This window comes from Protopterus annectens, chromosome 1.part0 (genome assembly GCF_019279795.1).
Source record: "Protopterus annectens isolate FY-2018-M chromosome 1.part0, PAN1.0, whole genome shotgun sequence".
In the NCBI taxonomy this organism is placed as follows: Eukaryota; Metazoa; Chordata; order Ceratodontiformes; family Protopteridae; genus Protopterus; species Protopterus annectens.
Genome location: NC_056725.1, coordinates 1,423,412,973 through 1,423,433,496, shown reverse-complemented (window position 1 = coordinate 1,423,433,496; position 20,524 = coordinate 1,423,412,973). Strand labels below are relative to the sequence as shown.

General features: G+C 48.7%; 1 protein-coding gene across 4 annotated transcripts in view; it reads right to left on the bottom strand.

Moving 5' to 3' along the window:
• LOC122798492 (synaptotagmin binding cytoplasmic RNA interacting protein) overlaps positions 1–20,524 on the bottom strand; it is a 1,585,553-nt gene that overhangs the window by 1,086,388 nt on the left and 478,641 nt on the right. For all 4 annotated transcript variants that reach the window (XM_044067491.1, XM_044067500.1, XM_044067509.1 and 1 more), the window contains exon 5: positions 16,197–16,310. In XM_044067491.1, coding sequence (XP_043923426.1) covers positions 16,197–16,310 — 114 coding nt within the window. The remainder of the gene's footprint in view (positions 1–16,196; positions 16,311–20,524) is intronic.

Sequence of the window (20,524 nt, the reverse complement as noted above, 5' to 3'; positions counted from 1 at the left end):
CAGACCCAGTAACAGCTGCTCTACAAGAAGCTTCCAAGTAATCAAATCCACATTGTAAAGTATGTTTGCCCACCTGTTTAGCTGCATGCAACAGATCCTGCATTTCCTTGAATTCAGACTGCTGACGGTGCGTGCTCATCTTTTGTTTCATTTGAGACATTTGGAATTGCTGGTATTTAAGCATATGAAATTGACAATTTAGTGCTCTCATAGCTAGAGTAGCTGAGGTGTAAACCTTCTTCCCCCACCTATCTAGTGCTCTGGAGTCCCTTTCTGGGAACCCCTGATTACAGAAATCAAATTTTCAGCCATTTTAAGCATATGTTTCTTGGGCATGAGGCCATGAACTGGAGACTGAAGTGCAGTCTTTTTTTGGTTTTAGAGAAGTCTTAAGCTTAGCATAAGATTTTATGGTGAGAGTAGTCAGTCTGAAGACACCTTCTGAAACCAAAAGCGTTTCTAAAGCACCAGCTTCTCTTTCTGCAATGTCTGTAGGGCCTAAAGAAAATGGCTGCGTCGGCCTAGAACTCTCTGCTAGAGATTCCGAAGCGGTCTGGAGTTCCAATTCTGCGGTAGCCAGGGGCTGCGTAGGCGCCTCACTGAAAACCGGAGGACCGGCGACCGGCCCAGCCGAGGCCTCGGAGTCTGGCTTGGATCTAGGCTGCCTGTCTTTATCTTTGCGTTTTTTATGCATGCCGGTAGTCGGTTGCACCGACGGCATAGTGTAATTAAATTTCCTACCGTAGTGTCATGCGAAATCAAAGCGTCACTTTAGAGTTCGCTTATTGAACCAAGCACAAAACCGACAACCAGTGACGTCGTGGTCTGGGCCTAGGCAAGGTATACAATAAGAATAAAAGTCCTTATGAGGTATTTGCTTCTCACAAGAAATTAATTAACTTTTTCTGACATCGGACTGAGGCAAGAAAAGATTCCCCAACAGGGTACTTAGCTTTGAATACTTCGGACTGAAACTTGATTCGAAAATCTCAGGTTTCGGCCGACCGGCACTTGCGAACTGCTTCTGCTTCGGGCACCACGTGGCAAGAAAGACTGAAGAAAATGGTGTCGGATGCCTCTTATATACCCCTGGTGCACTGACGTCAGGGAAGAAGCGACAACAACCGACGACGGACCAAGACTTTGGAATTCAGGCCGACTGCGGGACCACCTGACAACAGGATAACCCAAGTGTGATGACTGCAGCAGGGTAACATGATGAACATCTGGCCCCCTGATGAAAAATGTGGGATAAGAACTCGAGTACTGCTGGAATGGGAGCTGTTAAGGGGTCCCGATTCCTATGCCCAGCCCAAATAAAAAAACTTTTCCATTTACTGTTGTAGACTTTCCTGGTAGAAGGCTTATGTGCCGCCACCAGAATGGATTTGACTGCGGATGAGATGCCGGGAGTCCTAGCCACTAACTGAACTGGATCAACCAAGCGGAAAGCATGAGGTAGTCCAGGTTCGCGGTTTTCAGTCCTGAAGGATGAGAAATCAGATCGGGAATGGGATCTAAGATACAGGGAGGAGTAATGAGATGAGACCGCAGGTATGGGAACCAGGTTTGACGAGGTCAGATTGGGGCTATGAGGATAACCCTGCTTCCCAACAGACAAGCTTTCTGGAAGAATTTTGTCATTAATGGGGGAGGATAAGCATAAAGACCAGATGCCCAAGCATGAACCAGGGCGTCTCTGGGGCTCTCCCCCGGTGGAGGGATTAGAGCGAAAAACTTGCGGCACTTTGCGTTCGAAGGCGATGCGAACAGATCGCAGCAAGGTTGACCCCATTTGAGGAATATCTGTTTCACTACCAATGGGTTCACAGACCACTCGTAAGGTGAGAGGATAGTTCAACTCAGCTTGTCCGCTAAAATGTTGGACCGACCCGGAATGTGCGTTACCAACAGAAAACGGTTGGTGGATATCGCCCACTCCCAAACTCTCATGGCCTCTCGGCAGAGAGCAAAGACCTGCCCCCCACGTTTGTTGATGTATCAGACCACTGACATGCTGTCTGTCTGAATTGCAATAGTCCCTAGAGGAAGAAGGGCATTGAGAGCCTGCAACGCTAGAAACACCGCCCTCATCTCCAGACACAGATCTGTAGAACAGTCTCTGTTGGAGTCCACATGCCTTGGACGGTTCTGCCCATGCAATGCCCCCCCCCCACCCTAGGCGAGAAGCGTTCGTGGTCACCGTGGCTTGGGGTAGAGGCATCAAAAAAGGCCGCCCTTCCCAAAGCTCTCTGGAATGGAGCACAAAAGCAGAGATTCCCTGCAAACCCTGCTGAGGGGAATAGGGGAGTACAAAGAGTGTCGAAGGCTGGACCACTGGACCTGAAAGATCCACTGAAGAACCCTCATATTCAAGCGGGCTAGGGGTGAAATGTTGATGGCCGCCGCCATAGACCCTAGGGCCCTCAGGACTAATTCCGCCGGTGGGGCCGAAGACTGTAGAAGGGCTAAGACATGGAGAGTTCGGTTGCGGAGTCTGACGTCAAAAAGGCCTTGGACTGAAGCGTGTCTATTCTGGCCCCTATGAAGTCCAGGACCTGAGAATGGTGAAGGGAAGATTTTTTGTAATTTATGATGATCCCAAATAGGTGGGCCAAACGCAGGAAATAATCCCTGGCCGAGCATAATAGATGCCTGGTCGGAGCGGCGAGAAGCCAGTCGTCCAGGTAAGGAAAGACCTGTACTCCCTGAAGCCTCAGGTGGACTGCTACAACTGCCATGACCTTGGTGAACACCCTGGGGGCTGTGGTGAGGCCAAAAGGACAGACCCTGAACTGATGATGACTGGCTCACAACCGAAAGCGGAGAAACCTCCTGGATCGCCTGTCCATTAGAATGTGGTAGTATGCATCCTTGAGATCTATGGAGCACATCCAGTCGCTCTCCTGCAGCAGGGGGAGAATAGATTGAATGGTGACCATCCGGAATTTCTCTTTGGCAATGGACAGGGTCAGTGTAGACAGGTCAAGAACTGGTCTTAGGTCCCCCGTCTTTTTTGGCACCAAAAAGAACCTGGAGTAATTGCCCGATCTGGACTGGCCTGGAGGGACGCACTGGATGGCTCTTTTTTCTTAGCAGGTCTTATCTCTAAAGCTGTCGCCTCCCTCTGATTGGGTGGGACATCGGGGAGGTGTCCCGACGGAGGAAGAGGATTTAAGAAAGGGAATAGAGTAACCTCTGGATATTATTCTGAGCAACCAGCATCTGTCGTGATGGACTCACAATGTGATACTTGTTCCGAGAAAGGCCCCCCCCCCCCCCGACTGCCTCCAGAGAGGAGCAGTCGGGCAAACCCTTAGGGTTGCTGCGCAAGTCGATCGAATTAGAAGTTATGTACTCACCATAACGTTCCATCTGAGTAGGTGTATTCATTTGTCTGCAACCTGTGGGTTATGGATCCGACATCGGATCCGAACCGGCATGGTTTACCAGCTATGGATCCAAGCTCTCAGCTCCTCCCCTCACCCATAATGCCCTGCTCTACCCTCATGACCTCAGATCGAGTTTGCCAATAGCAAAAAAAAACACCCTGAAAAGGGTAACACACCATATGCAGGAAACTGAAAGGCCAGGGGGATAGGAGGGCGGGATGGTTGCAGACAAATGAATACACCTACTCAGATGGAACGTTATGGTGAGTACATAACTTCTAAATCTGAAGTAGGAGATTCATTTGTCTGCAACCTGTGGGACAGAGTCTCCAGCTACCTGAATCTTGGGCGGCCATCATGGAAGGATATTCCGGAGCACCGCGGAGCCAAATGATGCTCTACCCCTAGATGCAAGATCCAACTTATAGTGGGAAATAAAAGTATGAGATGAAGCCCACGTGGCTGCTGCACAAATATCATCTAGAGGAATCCTAGCCTTAAAGGCTGCCGAGGTAGATACTGACCGGGTTGAATGGGCGCGTACACCCTCCGGTGCGGGCCTTCCTAAAGCTTGATAAGCCAATAAGATGCACTGTGAAATCCAGTGGGACAGAGAAACTTTAGAAATTGGCTTGCCCAAATTGAATTTTGCAAAGGAAATAAACAACTGGTCAGATTGCCTATGACCAGCCGTCCTGTTCAGATAAAATCTAAGTTGCCTGTGAACATCTAATGAATGGAGCTTATATTCACCTTTGTTTTCATATTTAGGGAAGAAAACAGGGAGGTTAATGGACTGATTGATGTTTGCTTCAGAAGCGACTTTAGGAAGAAAGGACGGGTTGGTCCTGAGGTAGACACGGTCCGGATGAAATACCAAGTAAGGAGGTTTAGCTGATAATGCTTGAAGCTCAGAAACTCTCTTGGCCGATGTAATGGCTACCAAAAAGGCTGTCTTGTAGGACAAAAAATTGAGATCCACCGTAGCCGCTGGCTCGAAAGGGGGGGCGGTCAAGGCCTGTAGAACCAGAGAGAGGTCTCAAGGAGGAACCGCTTGTTTTATAGGGGGCCTGAGAAGAAAAGTTCCTTTGAGAAAAATCTTACACAATTTGGCTGACATAAGAGGATTAGAGTCATGGCCAATGTGATAATGAGAAATAGCCGCCAGTTGTACTTTGACTGTGGAACTGCTGGCACCATCGTTAAAGAGAGTGGTTAGGAAGTCAAGCACTAATGGAAGAGGAACCGTGAAGGGATTCAGGCCTTGCCGCTCCGCCCACAAAGAAAAACGTTTCCACTTGCTGCGGTAAACCTTTCTAGTGGATGGTTTATGAGCTGCCACCAAAATTGCCTTAACAGGTGACGAAATACCGGGAGTCCTGATCAAGAGTGGAACTGGAGCAGCCAAGCGGTCAGCTTCAGGTTGTCCAGATTCGGAGGAGGAATGCAGGATGGATGGGATATCAGATCCGGGATGGGATCTAGAATCCAAGGAGGATTCACCGAGTGAGACCTTAGGAAGGGGAACCAGATCTGTCGAGGCCAAAAAGGAGCAATGAGAATCATTCTGCAACCCACCCGAGAGGCTTTCTGAAGAACTTGGAGCATCAGAGGCAAGGGTGGATAAGCATACAGAAGACCGGGTGGCCAAGCATGCACCAGAGCGTCTCTTGGGGAACCTCCGGAAGGAGGTATCAGAGCGAAAAAACTGTCGCACTTGGTGTTTGAGGGAGAGGCAAAAAGATCGCATGAAGGGGTTCCCCACCGTGCGAATATGCGTTCCGCTACTCGACAATTGAGAGACCACTCGTAAGGGGTCAGAATGGTGCGACTGAGCTTGTCCGCTAGGATGTTGGACCGACCCGGAATGTGCGTTGCTATTAGAAAGCGGTTGGTGGAGATTGCCCATTCCCAAACTCTCATGGCTTCTCGACAAAGAGGGTAAGACCTTGTTCCCCCTTGCTTGTTGATGTACCAGACAACAGACATGTTGTCCGATTGAATCGCAATTGTTCCCAAGGGAAGAAAGCCCTGAAGTGCTAGCAACGCTAAGAGCACAGCTCTCATCTCTAGAACATTGATATGCAGTAAGGTCTCTGAATCGTCCCACGTGCCTTGGACGGTCCGGCCCAAAGTGCCCCCACCCGAGGCGGAGGCGTCCGTGGTCACCGTGGCGAGAGGGGGAGAAGCACAAAATGGGCGGCCTCTGTGGAGATCCGGGGAGTGGAGCCACCACAAGAGGGACCGCTTGCAAGCCTTGCTGATCGCTATGGGATGATGCATGGGGAGAGCAAGGTATGACCACTGTACTAAGAGCGTCCACTGTAGAATGCGCATATTGAGCCTGGCAAGAGGAAGAAGTGCTATAACTGATGCCATGGACCCTAGAGCCCTCAGGACCAACTCCGCCGGAACAGAACTTGAGTGGAGGATGGCCCGCACCTGGAGCTGCAGATTTTGAACTCTGTCCGCAGTGATGAAAGCTCGTAAACTCCTTGTGTCTAGCCTGGCCCCTATAAAATCTAAGAGCTGTGTGGGCGCCAGGTTGGATTTCTTTGTATTTATTGTGATGCCCAGAAAAGGAGCAAGATGGAGAAAGGAGTCTCGCGCCAATAAAAGTAGATGCCTTGTTGGCGCGGTAAGAAGCCAGTCGTCCAGGTAGGGAAAGACCTGCACCCCCTGAAGCCTCAGGTGGGCCGCTACCACTGCTAATACTTTGGTGAACACCCTGGGGGCTGTGGTGAGACCAAAGGGAAGGACCCGGAACTGGTAGTGACTGGCACCCAGCCGGAAGCGGAGAAACCTCCTGGAGCGCCTGTCCATCAGGATGTGGTAGTACGCGTCCTTGAGGTCTATCGAGCACATCCAGTGATTTTCTCCCAGAAGGGGGAGAATAGATTGCAGAGTGACCATTCGGAATTTTTCTTTGGGGACTGCCAGATTCAAGAGAGAGAGGTCTAGGATTGGTCTTAGTTCCCCCGTCTTCTTTGGCACTAAAAAGAATCTGGAGTAGAATCCTGATCCGATCTGGTCTGGGGGAACGGGCTGGATGGCTCTTTTCTTTAGCAGATGGCCAATTTCTGCCAAAGCGGCCTCCCGTTGACCGGGTGGGACGTCTGGGAGGGATTTCAACTTTGGAAGGTGAAGGAAAGGGATGCGATATCCTCTGGATATGATTTGGAGAACCCAGCGGTCCGATGTTATGGACTCCCATGCCGCTAGGTGCCCCGAAAAACGTCCCCCGACTGCCTCCAGAGTGGAGCAGCCGGGCAACCCCTCAGGGTTGCTGCGCGGGCCGTTCAGAGAAAGGTTCCCTGGACCCGAAGTTTCTGGGAGCCCCTCTGCCTCTAGGGCGGCGTCCTCCTTGTCCTCCTCTGCCGCGGAAGGACTGGTTGTCCGGAGCAGGCTGGGACTGCTGCGACTTCCGGAACCACATCTTCTTCTGACCCTTTTGGTTCCTAGAGTAGGGCCTCTGGGGTGCAGAGAAGCGGATTCCGACGGCAGACAGCGTCTTCCCGTCCTTCTCGCTCTGGGTCAACGTCTCGCGAACGGTTTTGCCAAACAGAGCAGAACCATCAAAGGGGGCGTTCGCAAATGACGCTTTGAAGGGCTCAGAAAAATCGCAGTGACGGAGCCAGGCCTGACGTCTAGTGACTAGTCCTGTCCCCGCAGCTCTAGCGGCGCCTTCCGTTGCATGGGAGAGTAGCCGCATAGAGGTATTAGTAACTGACCTAAGAGTGGCCATACGGGTGGAGTGCATAACCCTGTCCTCCTCCGAAATGGACTCTGGGGGGGATGCAGCGTATTCTTTAATAAGATCCCGCTGCATCCTAATGACATGTGCCAAGTAGTTCAGCGCCCTTACCGAGAAGGTCGCTGAACTAAACATCCGCTTCCCCAAGCGGTCCATCATCCGAGACTCCTTGCTCGGGGGGTGGACTGAGGGACTCTCCTGAGCCAGTTCCCTCTTGGTGGCCGCCGCCGTCAACATGGCATCTACCGGAGGCCCCTTACTCCAATGGGCACGGTCGGACGGTGGGCTAAGGATCCTATCTGGCCTCTTAGGGATTGGCTCCACGGTGTCCGGTTCCTTCCACGCCCTGGTGGTAATAAGGTCCACCAGGGGGTCGGCAGGGGGGGACACCCAAGAGGTAGACGGGCCCGCTTCAAATGCCTCCAAGAACACGGACTCGTCCGAGGAAGACTTGGGGGCAGACCACCCCCCCCTTATACGGAGCATTTCCATGATGTCTCCAAATGAGACATCCTCGTCGGGTGACCGTGGGGAGCCTTCCTTCCTCCAAGTCCGTGTCTTCTGTGAGAGACTCGGGGGAGTCAATGTGCCTCCTTTTGCACGTATGCTTGCGAGGGACATCCTCTGGGGGGCTGTCAGAGGAGTCCTCGCAAGCAGCAGTTTGTTCCATAGGAGCAACTTGGGGCACTGAAGCGGGCTGTCCCAGGGGCCGGATGGTGGAAGCCTGGCCCAGTGCAGAGGGAGCGCGGGACGGAGCCGAACAAGTGCCGGGGTCCGGAGACCCTCAACAGGGCCCTCTCCACTACATCAAACGCCGAAGGGAGCCGACCTCGATCAAAGGATCCGACAATCGGCTCCCCTTGATCCGAAGAGTGGATCGAGCCGGCGCCAAGCGCCAGATCCGAAGGGACAGCGCGCTCCGACACAGACGGCGCCGAAGGAGCACTGATCCCCCCGGATCCGAGGCTCGGATCCAGGCTCCGAGAGGTCGGATCCGATGCACTCGAGGGCAGGGTCGGATCCGAAGTACCAAGTACTATCGGCGCCGACCCACCCCCGGCTCCGAAGCTGCTCGGCTCCAGGTGCTCCGAACCCGGATAGCGGGTCGGAGAAGGAGCAATAGGTTTGAAAAAGGGTGTTGAGCTCCCCAGAGGGGAGGCAAGAGCACTCCCATCTGCATCTGGGCCTGGATGAATCTTCTCATCATCCGGTCCAGATCAGCATCCGAAAGGCTGTAAGTAGATCTCGACGAGGCTACCGAGGTAGGCCTGGAATGCCTCCTCGATAGCCTCGACGGAGATCGGGTCTCCTCCTCCTCAGGACCCGGTGAAAAGCACACTGGGGACCGGAGCCGAAGGAGGAGACCGAGCCGACGGAGCCGGGAGAAGCCGCTTGGCTGGCGGGGCCGAAACAGAGGTCTCGGCCCGCCGCTGGTGCTTTTCCTCCGGTCCTTTTTTCTAGCATCCCTCTCCTCTCCAGAAGCGGGAGGTTGAGTCCCAGGAGGAGGAGGGGTGCCACGGAGGAAGAACCGGCCACGGTTACTCCCGAAGGAGCGGAGGTCGGAGCCGAGTCCGGCGGTAAAAGGCCCGCCAAGACAAGCTTGGACCTCCGCTCCTTAAGTGCCCTGGAGTTGAACCCTGCACAAATGGAGCATCCAGATGTGAGGTGTTCAACCCCCAGGCACCTAACACACCGAGTGTGGCCATCAGCCGGTGAAAGCTTATTGCCACACTCGGTGCATTTAGAGAATATAGATTTGGGCTGATCAGCCATCTAAATCTATACAGCTACTAATTAAAGTAACTAAAACAAATACAGACACACAGGCCCAACACACACACACTACGCCAACAGCGAGGGGAGGGAAAAAATAATACTTAATTTAACTCTAAACAAAACTATCAAAGAGGGATACCTAAACTTCCACACAAATATACACAAAAAACTTCAAAAAGTCTGAAATAACAGATATAAAATCTAGCACTTAGCTGAGAGCTATAGATACCAATCCAGTCACCAGCGCGGCAAACGAGATCTGAGGTCATGAGGGTAGAGCAGGGCATTATGGGTGAGGGGAGGAGCTGAAAGCTTGGATCCATAGCTGGTAAACCATGCCGGTTCGGATCCGATGTCTGATCCATAACCCACAGGTTGCAGACAAATGAATCTCCTACTTCAGATAAACGGTTCCCTCAACCCGAAATTCTTCGCCCCCCCCCCCCTCTGCCCCTGGGCCGGCGTCCACCTTGTCCCTCCCCTGCCTCTGAAGCATGAAGGGTCCGGAGTGAAATGGGATTGTTTAGATTTCCAGAACCACATTTTTTTTTGTCCTCTCTGGTTCCTGGAAAAGGACCTTTGAGGAGCCGAGAATTGAATTCCGATGGCAGACGTCTTCCTGTCTTTCTCGCTCTGGAGTAGCGCATCGCGGATGGTCTTGTCAAACAGCGCAGAACCATCAAAGGGAGCGGTCGCGAAGGACGCCTTGAAGGGTTACGCAAAATTGCAAAGACGGAGCCAGGCATGATGCCTTAAGGCAATGCTTGCACCGCAGGCTCTAGCCACCCCCTCGTGGCATGGGAGAGAAGCCGCATAAATGTGTTAGATATTGACTGAGTGGCCATTTCAGCAGAGAAGGTTCGTTTGTCCTCGGCCGACATGGACTCTGGGGGTGACCCAGCGTACTCTTAGATCCTGCTGAAGCCGAATCACGCGTGCCAAGTAGTTCAGCGCCCTTACAGAGAAGGTGGCCGAAGCGAACATCCGCTTTCCAATGCGGTCCATCATCCCAGACTTCTTGTCTGGAGGATGTACCGAGGAACTATCCTGTGCCAGTTCCTTCTTGGTGGCAGCCGCCACCACCATAGCATCTACAGGGGAATCTTTGCTCCACGCCGTTCTGTCGGGGGGGGACGGGGGATCTTATCTGGTCTCCTGGGTATCGGCTCTACAGTGTCCGGCTCCTTCCATGCCCTGGTAGCTATAAGATCTACCAGGGGGTCGGCCGGAGGGGACACCCAAGAGGTAGATGGGCCTGCGTCTAACGTCTCCAAAAACAGAGACTCATCCGAAGAAGGTTTTTGGGCTGACCACCCCCCTCTGATTCGCAGCATCTCCATAACGTCTCCAAATGAGACGTCCTCAGGGGTGACCTGGGGGAACCTTCCCCTTCCTCCAAGTCCTCGGGGGTGACCTGGGGGAACCTTCCCCTTCCTCCAAGTCAGTGTCTTCAGTGAGGGACTCAGAGGAGTCCAAGTGCCTCCTTTTACACTTTTGTTTGTGAGGGACCTCCTCGGGGGGGGGGGGCTGTCCGAGGAGGGCTCACCAACCAGGTCCTGTTACTCTAGGGGAACAATCTGGGAAGTAGGCGCAGGCTGTCCCTGGGGCCGGATGATGGAAGACAGGACCGTCTGCGAGGGAATGGCGGGTGGATCAGTAGCACGAGCCGGGGGCCTCGAATCCCTCGAAAGGACCCTCTCCATGACAGAGACCTGCTCTCTCTAGGATCCGAGAGCAGCCCCCTTGGATCCGACGTGTGGATCGGCGCCGGAGCGATCGGACCCGAAAGACAGGTGTGCTCCGACTGCATCGGAGCCGAAGACGCACTCACCCCTTTAGATCAGAGGCTCAGCTCACGGACCCGAGAGCTCGGATCCGAAAAAGGACCCAACAAACTCGAGGGTACAGCCGGCGAAGTAGCAATTACTATCGGCGCAGACTCCCCGGCTCCAACGCTACTCGGATCAGACAGCTCCAAAACCGGATAATGGATCGGTGAAGGAGCAATGGGGGCAAAGAAAGGGGCCGAGCTCCCCCCCCCCCCCAGAGCGGGGGACGCAAGAGCACTGCCATCTGCATTTGGGCCTGGAGGAAGCGACGCATCAACCGGTCCATGTCCACGTCTGAAAGGCTCCTAGTAGATCTAGAAGCCACCGAGGCTGGCTGGGAAGGCCGCCTCAATGACATCGAGGATGACCGGGTCTCCTCCTCCTGCTCCGGAGAGAAACGTGGAGAACGGAGCCGAGAGGGTGAAGACCCAGAGACCTTCAAGGGAGAACTGAGCTGCTTTGCCGGGGGGGCCGAGGGAGCTGAATCGGCCCACTGCTTGTGGCTCCTATGCCGCTCCCTGTCACGCTCCTAGTCTCTTCTCTCCTTTTTCTGGAATCCCTCTCACCCTGGGACACAGAGCGAGTTTGAGTCCTGGCCAGGGGAGTATCAACAGATGGCTCAACAGCCGCAGCCTCGGCTGGCGCCACTGAGGGAGATGAGGAAGCAGCAGAATCCACGGTCAAAAGACCCGCAAGGATCAACTTGGGCCTCTTGTCCTTCAAAGCCTGGGGGTTAAAGGCAGCACTTATTTGGCAGGCTAAGTGAGCCACCCCGAGGCAAATAATGCACTGAGCGTGGCCATCGGCTGGGGACAGCTTATGACCACACTCTGAGCATTTAGTAAATTTGGCCTTAGGGCCTTTGGCCATGACAACACATGCACACACCTTCACACACACAAATAAGGGTAAGGGAAAGACTACATAGACTACTAAAACAATCTAGAGTAAATATACTAAGGGTGGTAAATATACACACACACACACACACCAATTTTTGAAGAAAAGCTAGAGCAAAAAACCCTATAAATCACTCAACCGCCAGGAGCTCTTCTCTCATGCTTCAAGAAGCCACGGCAAACGATATTTGAGGACTGGAGGGATGTAGCAGGGTGTTATGGGTAAGGGGAGGATCTTGAAGCTATAGCTTGGAAAACTGCCGGCTCGGATCCGGATCGAATCAGATACCCACAGGTTGCTGATCAAATGAAGTTAACTACTTCAGATTCATTGTTTCTAGGTCTTGAGAATGTTGACCAAACAGGCTTTTTAGATACCACTGTAGTTTCCTCATATGCAGTCTTGCATATGGAATTAGAAGAATGCAAGAGGCCATGAACCCCAAGGCTTGCAGTATTTGTCTTGCAGATAGCAGGATTTTTGTGGCCACTTGTTTGAAGTAGGTTGTCAAATGAATTTGCTTTTCTGGCATGAGATAAGCCATCTGGGAAGTTGTATTCGAGCTTGCTCCCAGGAATATAATTTGTTGACAGGGTACCAGGTGTGATTTCTTTTCATTTATGGTGTACCCCAGACAATTTAGAACCTTTTTACAAAGGTCAGATGATTCAAAAGCATGTCCTGGCTTTCTGCATGAATTAGACAATCGTCCAGGTATGGGTATATTTGAATATTTCTTTGCCTGCAAAATGCAATAACTGGAGCTAGGCACTTTGTGAATACCCTGGGCATAGTAGAGAAGCCAAAGGGCAATGCAGAGAACTGATCGTGCATGTAACTTGCTTTGAAGCATAGGTATCTTCTGCAAGATTCCCCGACTGGGATGTGCAGGTATGCTTCTTTTAAATCTAGTGTTGCCAACCAGGAATCTTTGCCTAGCATAAGAAGTAACTGGTGAAGAGTCAGCATCCTGAATTTTGGAATCTCCAAAAATGTGTAGAGTAGACAGGTCCAGGATACCATGCCATGAATGTTTTTTTTCTGGGTACCAGGAAAAAAGTCTCTAGTAGAAACCTTGTCCTTTTTCCTCTTCTGGTACCAGTTGAATAGCCCCCATGCTTACTTGTTTTTGGGCCTCTGCCCACTGATTTGGGGGTAGGTCCAGCCACCCACTTGTTGTTGGCAACGTGTGGAAGTGAAATTTGTACCCCTGGGACACTAGACTTAAAACCCATTTGTCCTGGGTAATGAGTTCCCAATTCTCTGAATGAAAAGCAATCTTTTCCCCACAAAGGGCAGTCAGTTGGTAAGTGCTTGACAATTTTAAAAGGAAGTCATTGAGACAGTTTACCATGGGGGGAGGCTTATTATTCCCAGACTTGGAAGTGGAGGCCTCCCCAATGCTTAGTTCTGTGAGTCCACTGAGACTGAAACCTGGGGTTTTTGCTGTGTCTGGGTTTGGCTTGAGAAGACCTAGAAGGGGCTGGAAAGGACCAATTCTTAGAGGGCCAGTGCCTACTAAATCTAGGAGGCTGAACTTGTAAAAAAATAATTAACAGTTTGCATAGATTTAGCTTTATCTCCCATCTTTTTCAGAACTTCCTCAGCCTTGTTGCCAAACAGGCGGTCCTGATTTAAAGGAGCATCCAACAATTTAGCTTTAACATGATCGGGCAAAGATTGCTCCTTAAACCAAGCATGCCTTCTGATTACAGACCCAGTAACAGCAGTCCTGCAAGAGGCCTCTAATGAATCAAAACTACATTGCAAAGTATGTTTTCCAACTTGTTCGGCAGAAAGCATTAGATCCTGTAATTCTTTATTTTCCACACGGTCAGGAATCAACATCATTTTCTGTTTAAGCAGTCCAATAACATGTTGCTGATATTTTAACATAAGAAACTGGCAGTTTAATGCCCAAATGGCCAAGGTTGCAGAAGTGTAAACCTTCTTACCCCATCTATCCAACACCCTGGAGTCTCTATCAGAAGGGATAGGATTTTTGCAGTAGAAGCCTTAATGCCCTTGGGCCCCTGTGAAATAGTCTGTGGATTTGCAATAGGATTTTTGAAAAGGAACTTGGGGGACTCGGAGACCCTGTAGTATCTGTCAGGATTTCTGGGAGCAGAAGGCAGGGAATCAGGGGCCAAACTAGATTCTGGGAAAGCATCAACAATGTCTAGTACAGGAGGAACAGCTAAAGGCCTAAGCTGAGGTAGGAGAAGGAAATCCCTAAGCCTCTTTTTTGAATCAGAAAAATCCTGACTTTCCCAGTGGAAATGCTGCCTCAGAGTATGCAAGGTTTCCCCAAAAGAAAAATCCTCAGGATGGGAAGCAGAGGGAATAGAGTCCTCTGCATCAGAATTCTCATAAGTAGGTAAGGGCAAATCCAGATCATCAGAAGAGTCAGAAAAAACAGAATCCTGATCAGAAGATTCATAATCAACTTCAGCCCTAGGCCTCTTATAAAGTGGGGTTGGCTAACCCTGATTAGAGTTATTAGACCTTCAGCCATTCTTATTTGTTTTTCAGGCCTAGAGGCCTGAGCATGTGGCCTGGGCGTCTGTTTTTTAGACATGGATCAAGACTTAAGCCTAAGTAAAGGAGGTGTCGGTTTAATATGCAAGTCTATAGGCCTGAATACACCCTCAGAAGCCAGTGCCCGCATAGCGGCTCTGGACCCATCCAAGGTAGAGACATCCGCGGATTCCATAGTTGATGCATCGCGGCATACCGGACTCAGAATGGGTCTCAGTAGAGGCCTGCGAATCAGAAGTGGGTAGCCGGGGCTGCGAAAGTGCCTGAGTACCGGCGAACTGGCTTAGAAGTGTGATCAGCAGTTTTGGGCCTCGGCAGCCTGTCTATCTTTGCATTTTTTTGGAATCCCGGTAGTCAGATGGCTAACCGATGACATTTCTGGATAATTAAACAGAGAATCGAAATATTTAGAGGCGAAAATATACAGACGGATAGTACGCTGATTAAATAAAGCACAAAACCGACAGCAAGTTGCGTCGTGGTCAGGGCCTAGGCAAAGAATACAGTACGAATGAAAATCTTTATCAGGTATTTGCCTTCAACAAGTAATGCTATTAACTTTTACTGACATTGGTAAGGAGCGAGAAAAAGCTTCACCAATGCGGTACTTAGCTTTAATTGAAGGCTTCAGTTCTGAAACTCTAAAACGAATATTTCAGGAGTTGGCTGACTGGCACTTGCTAACTGCTTCTGCTTTGGGCACCGCACAGCAAGAAAGACTGATGTAATGGCGTCGGCTGCATGTTTTATACCCCTGACAACCTGACGTCATGAAAGAAGGGACAGCAACCGACACAGGACCCAAGACTTTGTTAATCAGTCCAACTGAGGGCTACCTGCAAGCAGATAACCCAAATGTAATGACTGCAACAGTGAAACACGAAGAACATCTACCTTTTATACCAGCATAATCTTGACATTGAAAACCGTACGTGTCCACCAGGCCACAAGGAAAGGACATGTCTGGAATTTGGGCCTGCCTCTGGTTTCTGTTAGCACAAAATCCAAAGGAATCAGTACAACAACAATGAACTACAAAGATCATTCTGAATCCTCTAACACATACTTTACAGAGAAGCACAACTATAAAGAGAGAGACAGAGGCCAAGGTAGGCATCAGCAAAACACATGACAGAAGCATGCTGTTTTTATAAACAAACAAGTGTTATTACCCTAGAAACTCAAAAAACTGCAAACATTTATTAAGGTAAATAGAACTTCAAAAAGTGTAATAAAACAGTATATGTGATCAACCCCCCTCCCTAACACACACACAATAGTACACACCAAATTAGCAAGTGCAATGTCTGGTGAAAACAGCCATTTTAATTGTTCTGGATTAGAGTTCTTTTTCTTTTCATTTTTCCCTTGTGCCTGGTGAATCACTTTAACCATAGGTCTCCAAGAGTGTAACACAGCAGGAACAAAGTGGTGCTTTTTTCATTTTGAGAATTAAAAAGCCAAAAAAAAAAAAAAGACACTGAAGCCACAGGCATCTTCATGGTGATATTTTCCAAAGATAACATGAGACCATCAAAAATAGCTCAAAGACAAACTTTAAAAGGTAAGCATGGCAATACAATAATGTGCCTAAAGCAGGAAAATAAATTCTCCAAGAAAGTAATATCACAACTCTGGATTCTATACACAGTACCAAGAAACCAACTCCCAAATGTTTATGTGAACCCCCACACACACACACACAAAAAGATGGCATTGCTCCTCTCTGTTTTATATTACGTGTACTACTGAAGGCTGTGGCATGGAAGTGGGTAGCCATATGCAAGAAAAGTTCTAAAGACTTCTAAGCAAGAACGATGGTCAGAAGTCTACAGTGCAATTCACATACACTGTGATTCATGATTTACTGCAGCCAAAGAGTTGGTTACAATGAGCATCTACAAGTATGAAACCTGCTTCACATGAGGAATTAGAAACAATTAAATACAGACAAAAACTTTAAAATATAAAGTTATACAAAAACAGTAATAAGGCAACATTGCTTACCTCTGTACCAATGCTAGGCTGTTGTCCTGAATAGACATTTTCTGGAGGAGGGCCACCATATTTTCTCTGTCCGGTTGTGACATCTAAAGTGTAACCTGTTCTTTCTAAGAGAGCCTTTGTGAATAAATCACAGAAAAATACCATGAAAGATGGGTTTGCATTGTACAAATTATTTTATTTATTTTTACCCAAGTTAGTAACTTCAAGGCTAAAATGCCCAAATGAGCACTACAACAGGTTCTAACACTCCTGGTTATATGAAGGCTTCTTCTGCATGCAGTTAAGACAGTACACACTACCTTTTACTATGACAATCAGGAAGTTGCTACAATTCATCTGATTCCAAATAGACACACACACACACACACACACACACACACACAGGAAATACTTAAATTAAGTTAGATAAAATAACAGAAAGAAAATAAATGCAAGGTGGTATGAAAGTATTATTGACAGTTTAACATCAAGGTTTACAGCATAGTGTATATGAAAAATCTACCGTTTAAACAGACCAACCCAAGGCTCACTGATCCACAGGATCTTTTACAATAGGGGCCCTAAAATATTTAAATCAGTCAAGCACATCAAAGTTTAATCTTTTCCCTTTATCAATTGCTTTATATTCAGAGCCACTGGCAAAGAATACAACGGACTCAGAAATTCATGGATTTAATTAGTATGGTAATCAAGAAAAATTGTCAACTTACGGACGATATTATTTTGCATCTGATAATATCCAGAAAAGGCCATTTCTGTGTTGTGGAACAATTTGAGACAGTTTTCAAGTCTTTTTGGGATAGAAAATTAAAGCAATACCCATATTAATGGGGGGCATAAGATGAAGTTACTTAGCTGTACGGATTAAGTAGTAATTCTGTTATGACAGCTAGGTGGAAACTAAAAAAATAAGTTATGTACTCACCGTAATGTTCCATCTGTGCTGTCCATTTTCATTCAGCCTCAACTTACGGGATTTGGATCTAACTTGGCCATTAATATGGTTCGTGGAAACCTACAATCTCTCAAGCTCTTCCCTACCCACAATGCTTTGGTTCCCTATCACCTCAAATAATGCATACAGTTTGAGAAAAGAAAGCAAATTTTAAACAAGGAAAGTACAGTTGTGTACACTTACCATAAATGTAGATGTTCGAATGCCTTCACTGTTGCAGTCATGACTGTAGGGTTCTCCCCTGCCGGCAGGCAGTCCTCGGTCGGCCAGAATCTCAAAGTCTGGGTCCGGTGTCGGCTGTTCAGCCATGCTCCCTGACGTCAGAGCGCCAGGAGTACAAAGCTGACAGCCGACGCCATGTTCTCCAGTTTTTCTTGCCCCAGATGTCAGAAGTTCCAAAATAAATAAGTTCCCATACCCTTTGCAAACACAACTCAGAAGAAGGGTGAAAAAAGGAACCACACAAAAGAAAAAATGAGAGGACAGGAGGGAGGGAAACCCAGAATGCAACAGTGAAGACACTCGAACATCTACATTTATGGTAAGTGTACACAACTGTACTATGTTCATCGTGTTTCACTGATGCAGTCATGACTGTAGGGTAGAATCCCAAAGCAGAAAGAAAGGGAGGTGGTCAGAAAGGAGAGGGGGTGGCTATAAGGCCCTGCAAGACTGCAGAAGCAAAGCCTGCCCTAGACTTAGAGTAGAGAGGTAGATTGTAGTGCTTGGAAAAAGTATGCACTGAACTCCAAGTTGCAGCTTCCAAAATGTCTTTGGTAGGAACTCCCCTGAGGAAGGCAGCTGAAGTGGCAGCAGCTCTGGTAGAGTGAGTCCTTATACTCCCTGGGATTTGCTTTCCATGGTGTGAATAGTAAAATCTGATTCCATGAGCAATCCATTTAAAAATGGTCTGTTTTGAAATGGCTTTACCTTGGGAACTTGAAGCATAAGAAACAAACAATTGCTCTGATTTCCTGATGTCCTTGGTTCTGTCCAGGTAAAAACGTAGTTGTCTGTGTACATCCAAGGAATGTAAGATCCTTTCCCCTTTATTTTGAGGAGTGGGGAAAAAAGTTGGCAAGTGAATGGTTTGATTTAAAGCCACTTTGGAAACCACCTTAGGCATGAAAGTAGGATTAGTCCTTAAAGACACCCTGTCTTGATGAAAAATAATATAAGGTTCCACAGCCATAATAGTTTGCAAATCTGAAACCCTCCTGGCAGAGGTCAGAGCTAAAAGGATGGCTGTCTTCCAAGATAAAAACTTGATGTCAGATGAGGCAGCAGGCTCAAAAGAAGATAAGGTGAGCTTTTCCAAAACATAGTTGAGATCCCAAGCAGGAACGGGAGGAGATCTAGGGGACCTTAAGTTCTTAGCTCCTCTGAGAAATTGTCTCATGACCTGGTGGGAAAAGATAGGAGGGTCTGTATTATAATGAGCAGAAATAGCAGAGGCGTCTATCTTTATGGAAGAGAAAGAGAGACCCTTATGTAAGAGATCTGACAGGTAAAGTAAAATCTGAGGAATGTTAGGAATAAGAGGATCAGAATCCCGAGCCTGCATCCAGGAACAAAATCTTTTCCATTTTCCTGCATAAGATTTTCTAGTGCTAGGACGTCTGGCTTCTAAAATGACATCCATAACCTGCTTTGGTAGGAGAGAATGAATCAAAGATCCTGTATTAACCAGGCCGCCAGGCTGAGAGTTTTGACATGGGAGTGTAGAATCTGACCCTGGTGTTGGGACAGAAGGTTCGGAATCTGTGGTAAAACCAAGGGTGGCTCTAGACAAAGGTTTCTCAGTGTTGGGTACCAAAACTGTCGAGGCCAATTTGGGGCCAGCAAGATTATCATCTTGGGCTTGTCCTGCTTGATCTTTAGTAATACCCGTGGAAGAAAAGGAAGAGGCAGAAAGGCATATCCCGAGAGGTTTTTCCAACTGAATGATAGAGCATCCACTTTCCAAGCTAGATCGTGGAAAGTACTGGTGCAAAAAATTTGTAGTTGATTGAGGTGGGATGCAAAGAGGTCTATGTGAGGACATCCCCAGACTGCTGTAATCATCTTGAATATTTCGGAGTCCAACATCCATTCGAGTGGATCCGAAAGGTTTCTCCTCAGACTGTCTGCCAGGAAGTTTTGCTTCCCTGGTAGAAACTGTGCTTGAAGGTCCAGATTGCAAGCTAGGGCTGTGTTCCAAAGATCCATGGCTAGTCTGCAAAGGGGGTAGGAATGAGATCCCCCTTGCTTGTTTATGTACCACATAACTGTGGTGTTATCTGTCCGTATCAGTAGTTGTCCTGGTTGTAGAAGATTCCTGAAGGCCAAAAGAGCTTTCTGAACGGCTAACATTTCCTTTAAATTGATATGCAGGTGTGCTTCTGATCCTTTGTCCAAAGGCCCTGCAGACAGTTTCCCCGAAAATGGGCGCCCCATGCATAATCTGAGGCGTCCGTGGTTAGAATCTGAGAGGCAGGAGGCAGATAGAAAGGTTTTCCTTTGTTTAGAGTACATGCCTTGGACCACCAAAGGAATTCCTTTTGAAGACAAGGCAGGACAGAGATCAGTATGTCTAGACTGACAATGCTGAGACCATACACTTTTCAGGTACCACTGTATTTTCCTCATATGTAGTCTTGCATATGGTACGAGAAGGATGCAGGAGGCCACGTTACCCAGAGCCTGCAGGAATCTCCTTGCAGATAGCAGAGTTGTAGTTGCCAGGGTTTTGAAAGTTGAAGCCAGCTGTAACTGTTTTTCGTATGTCAGAAATGCCATCTGGGTTGTTTAAAGAAGCGCCCAGAAAAATTATCTGCTGTGACATCGGACTGGAGCAAGAAAAAAGTTTCCCCAATGGGGTACTTAGCTTTGAGTAGGAGAAGAAAGTCTGCGGACTGAAGTCTGATTAGAAAAAATTGTCAGGAGTCAGCCGACCGGCACTTGCGAACTGCTATCACCGCACGGCAAGAAAGACTGGAGAACATGGCGTCTGCTGTCAGCTTTGTACTCCTGGCACTCTGACGTCAGGGAACATGGCTGAACAGCCGACGCCGGACCTAGACTTTGGGATTCTGGCCGACCGGGAACTGCCTGCAGGCAGGGGAGAACCCTACAGTCATGACTGCAACAGTGAAACACGATGAACATCTATGCAAGATGCCATCACTGTTGCTCAAATCCAAGAGAGCAAGGGATGCTGACTGTGTCCGCACAAATACAATTCTTGACAGAGGCAATCTGAACCAAAAAAGGCCAGGGGTTGGAGGGTGGGGAGCTGAGACTGAATGAAAATGGACAACACAGATGGAACATTATAGTGAGTACATAACTTCTTTATCTGATGTTGCCAACTTCCATTCATTCTCAACATATG